Below are 4,810 nucleotides of genomic sequence, written 5' to 3'. Positions count from 1 at the left end.
TCTGTAGATACACCGGCGTAACTCTTTTGAGAATCTGGCCCATAGTGTTATTAATATATTCGCTCAAAGGAAACGCTTGGCAATGAAGGTCAGATAGCGAGCGCATTACATGTTTAGTCAAAGCTCTATAGAAAAGATAAAGATGAAAATCATAAGGAGACACAGTTCCGTCACTGATGCTTGTCCGAAAATGTCAAAAGGTAAAATAGTCTTTCCAGGTGTGTGCCTGATGGACATAAAAGCACTCAATTCAACGCATTCATCCATTAGCGCCTTGTTTGCTGACATATTTTAGTTTGTTTTTCAAAGTAGCGATATATCTTTTGATTAGCCTGTGAAATGACATGAGGTGCGAAATGAACGAGACACCCGCGACGTTTTCATTGTGGCTCAGCTGCTTCCCCTTTAACATCTCCTGTTCTCTCCGAGTCTCTTCTCTACAGCTGAGGCTTGTGAATATTCTGGTGTTTGATTAACCCCTCATTAGCTGTAAAGAATTAGTCAGATTCAGAGCATTGTAATGGCTTCTTTCTAGTGTGCACCTTCTGGTGTCTGATAAGACGTGACTTCACTGTAAAAGCTTTACGGCATTCAGAACACCTAAATGGTTTCTCTCCAGTGTGAGTCCTCTGGTGAGCGGTAAGGATTCCCTTCCATGTAAATGTTTTGTCACATTCAGGACACTGATATGGCTTCTCTCCGGTGTGAACCCTCTGGTGCATGATTAGATCTGACTTCTGTTTAAAAGCTTTATCACATTCAGAACATGGATATGGCTTCTCTGTGGTGTGAACCCTCTGGTGTGAGATAAGCTCTGACTTCTGTGCAAAAACGTTGTCACATTTAGAACATTGATATGGCTTCTCTCCGGTGTGAACCATCTGGTGTATGATAAGGCTTCTCTCATATGGAAAAGCTTTGTCACATTCAGAACAATGATATGGCTTCTCTCCAGTGTGAACCTTCTGGTGTATGACAAGGCTTCTCTCATATGGAAAAGCTTTGTCACATTCAGAACAATGATATGGCTTCTCTCCAGTGTGGATCATCTGGTGTCTGAGAAGGCTTTTCTTATGTGTAAAAGCTTTATCACATTCAGAGCACTTGTATGGCTTCTCTCCAGTGTGAATCATCTGGTGTGTGATAAGCTCTCCCTTGGTTTTTACGGATTTGCCACATTCAGAACACTCATAGAGCTTCTCTCCAGTGTGAACGCTCTGGTGTCTGATAAGGAAGATCTTTTCTGTAAAAGCTTTATCACATTCTGAACACGGATATGACTTCTCTCCAGTGTGAATCCTCTGGTGTCTGAAAAGATCTCTCTTTGCTATAAAAGCTCTATCACATTCAGAACACGCAAACGGCTTCTCTCCAGTGTGAATCATCTCGTGTCTGATACGATCTGACTTTAATGCAAAAGATTTATCACATTCAGAACACTGATATGGTTTCTCTCCAGTGTGAGTCCTCTGGTGTTTCTTAAGATTACCCTTTGCTGTAAAAGATTTGTCACATTCAGAACACTTATACAGAACCCGCTTCTCTCTAGAGTGAACCTCCATGTGTTTGCTAAGAGCAGCTGTCTGCTTAAAAGCTTTGTCACATTCTGAACACTGATATGGCTTCTCTCCAGTGTGAACCCTCTGGTGTATGATAAGGTGTGACTGATGTAAAAAAACTTTTTTACACTCAGAGCACTTATGTGGCTTCTCTTTAGTGTGGACCCTTTTGTGTACAATAAGGTCTTCCCTCACCGTAAAACATTTGTCACATTTTAAACACTGATACGGCTCCTCTTCATGGTGAATCCTCTGGTGCCTAATAAGATAACGCTTCCTTATAAATTTTTTATCACATTCTGGACACTGATATGGCTTCTCTCCAGTGTGAACCCTCTCGTGCATGATAAGCTCATGTTTATCTGCAAAAGCTTTGCCACATTCTGAACACTGATGTGGTTTCTCTCCAGTGTGAATCCTCTGGTGCCTGATAAGGCCTTCCTTCGATGTAAAAGCGTTGTCACATTCTGAACACTGATATGGCTTCTCCCCAGTGTGAATAATTTTGTGTCTGCTAAGGTGTGACTTTGTTGCAAAACATTTTTTGCATTCAGAGCACTGATGTGGCTTCTCCCTGGTGTGGACCCTCTGGTGCCTGATAAGGCCTTCCTTTGATCCATAAGCTTTGTCACATTCTGAACACTGATATGGATTCTCCCCAGTGTGAATCATTTTGTGTCTGCTAAGGTGTGACTTTGTTGAAAAACATTTTTTGCATTCAGAGCACTGATGTGGCTTCTCCCGGTGTGGACCCTCTCGTGTCTGGTAAGCTCTGCCTTTGATGCAAAAGCTTTGCCACACTCTGAACACGGATATTGTTTCTGTCCAGTGTGAATCCTTGTGTGTCTGCTAAGCTGTGACCTTTTTAAGAAGCGTTTTTTACATTCAGAACACTGATGTGGCTTCTCTTCAGCGTGGTCCCTCTCGTGTCTGATAAGGTCTTCCCTCACTGTAAAAGCTTTGTCACATTCTGAACATTGATATAGCTTTTCTCCGGTGTGAACCTTCTTGTGGTTGACACGTTTCACCTTCATTGCAAAACCTTTATTACTGTCCAAACTAGAAATAGCTTCTGAAATGTCTTCTCCTGTGTATATGTGGGTTGGGCTTCACTAGAAAGCCATCGTCACTTCTAGAACGCTGAATTGACTTCTCTCTTGTCCTCTGAAGCCGGATCCATGATGAGTATTGTGTGGATCCTCCAGTGAACTGCAATATAGACTTTCAGTCAATTAAGACACCCATATTGCTCTTTTCCCACGTGACTTTGTTGTATTCATGAAGATCAACGTGACCGAAAATTTGGTTCATCAATTCACCTGCACAGAAAGAGAAAAACGTCAGAATTCTATACAAAGGGTTAACTAAAGTCGTTTTCTTTTTTTAACCACTTTGAAAACAAATTAAAATGCCTAAACACAAATGTGCAGCTTTATCATGTATTAGTGATGATGAATAAAATAGTAATATAATATATGATTCGAATTACAGTATATGGTCAATTCCTAAAGCATATTAACCTAGAAATCTCTGGGAAATCACAACTGTTAGATTGTCACATCCTGACAAATACTTTTTCCAGGCTCTGTCTATAGAGGGGTATGAATACTTTTTCCAAGCTCTGTGTATAGAGGGGTATGAATACTTTTTCCAGGCTGTGTATAGAGGGGTATGAATACTTTTTCCAGGCTCTGTCTATAGAGGGGTATGAATACTTTTTCCAGGCTCTGTGTATATAGAGGGGTATGAATACTTTTTCCTGTCTCTGTCTATAGAGGGGTATGAATACTTTTTCCAGGCCCTGTCTATAGAGGGGTATGAATACTTTTTCCAGGCTGTCTATAGAGGGGTATGAATACTTTTCCCAGGCTCTGTCTATAGAGGGGTATGAATACTTTTTCTTGTCTCTGTCTATAGAGGGGTATGAATACTTTTTCCTGTCTCTGTGTATAGAGGGGTGTGAATACTTTTTCCAGGCTCTGTCTATAGAGGGGTATGAATACTTTTTCCTGTCTCTGTCTATAGAGGGGTATGAATACTTTTTACAGACTCTGTCTATAGAGGGGTGTGAATACTTTTTCCTGTCTCTGTGTATAGAGGGGTATGAACACTTTTTCCTGTCTCTGTGTATAGAGGGGTATGAATACTTTTTCCTGTCTCTGTGTATAGAGGGGTATGAATACTTTTTCCGGTCTCTGTGTATAGAGGGGTATGAATACTTTTTCCTGTCTCTGTCTATAGAGGGGTATGAATACTTTTTCCTGTCTCTGTGTATAGAGGGGTATGAATACTTTTTCCTGTCTGTGTATATAGAGGGGTATGAATACTTTTTCCTGTCTCTGTCTATAGAGGGGTGTGAATACTTTTTCCTGTCTCTGTCTATAGAGGGGTATGAATACTTTTTCCTGTCTCTGTGTATAGAGGGGTATGAATACTTTTTCCTGTCTCTGTGTATAGAGGGGTATGCATACTTTTTCCAGGCTCTGTGTATATAGAGGGGTGTAAATACTTTTTCCTGTCTCTGTGTATAGAGGGGTATGAATACTTTTTCCTGTCTCTGTGTATAGAGGGGTATGAATACTTTTTCCTGTCTCTGTCTATAGAGGGGTATGAATACTTTTTACAGACTCTGTCTATAGAGGGGTATGAATACTTTTTACAGACTCTGTCTATAGAGGGGTGTGAATACTTTTTCCTGTCTCTGTGTATAGAGGGGTATGAATACTTTTTCCTGTCTCTGTGTATAGAGGGGTATGAATACTTTTTCCTGTCTGTGTCTATAGAGGGGTATGAATACTTTTTCCTGTCTCTGTGTATAGAGGGGTATGAATACGTTTTCCTGTCTCTGTATATAGAGGGGTGTGAATACTTTTTCCTGTCTCTGTATATAGAGGGATGTGAATACTTTTTCCTGTCTCTGTCTATAGAGGGGTGTGAATACTTTTTCCTGGCCCTGTGTATAGAGGGGTGTGAATACTTTTTCCTGTCTCTGTATATAGAGGGGTATGAATACTTTTTCCTGTCTCTGTGTATAGAGGGGTATGAATACTTTTTCCTGTCTCTGTGTATAGAGGGGTATGAATACTTTTTCCTGGCTCTGTGTATAGAGGGGTATGAATACTTTTTCCTGTCTCTGTGTATAGAGGGGTATGAATACTTTTTCCTGTCTCTGTGTATAGAGGGGTGTAAATACTTTTTCCTGTCTCTGTGTATAGAGGGGTATGAATACTTTTTCCAGGCTCTGTGTATAG

At 40.6% G+C, this 4,810-nt stretch overlaps 1 protein-coding gene across 1 annotated transcript; it reads right to left on the bottom strand.

Moving 5' to 3' along the window:
• Window positions 1–482: 482 nt before the first annotated feature.
• LOC120928745 (zinc finger protein 585A-like) lies at window positions 483–2,593 on the bottom strand. The gene is made up of 3 exons (XM_040339735.1): window positions 2,312–2,593; window positions 1,400–2,000; window positions 483–1,318 (listed from the first exon to the last, which is right to left on the bottom strand). The coding sequence occupies exons 1-3, from the start codon at window positions 2,591–2,593 to the stop codon at window positions 498–500; spliced, it is 1,704 nt and encodes a 567-aa protein (XP_040195669.1). The 3' UTR covers window positions 483–497.
• Between the last annotated feature and the right edge of the window lie 2,217 nt (window positions 2,594–4,810).

Source organism: Rana temporaria, chromosome 2 (genome assembly GCF_905171775.1).
Source record: "Rana temporaria chromosome 2, aRanTem1.1, whole genome shotgun sequence".
Lineage (NCBI taxonomy): Eukaryota > Metazoa > Chordata > Amphibia > Anura > Ranidae > Rana > Rana temporaria.
The sequence above is the reverse complement of the archived record's forward strand: the minus strand, read 5'-3'. Positions and strand labels throughout refer to the sequence as shown.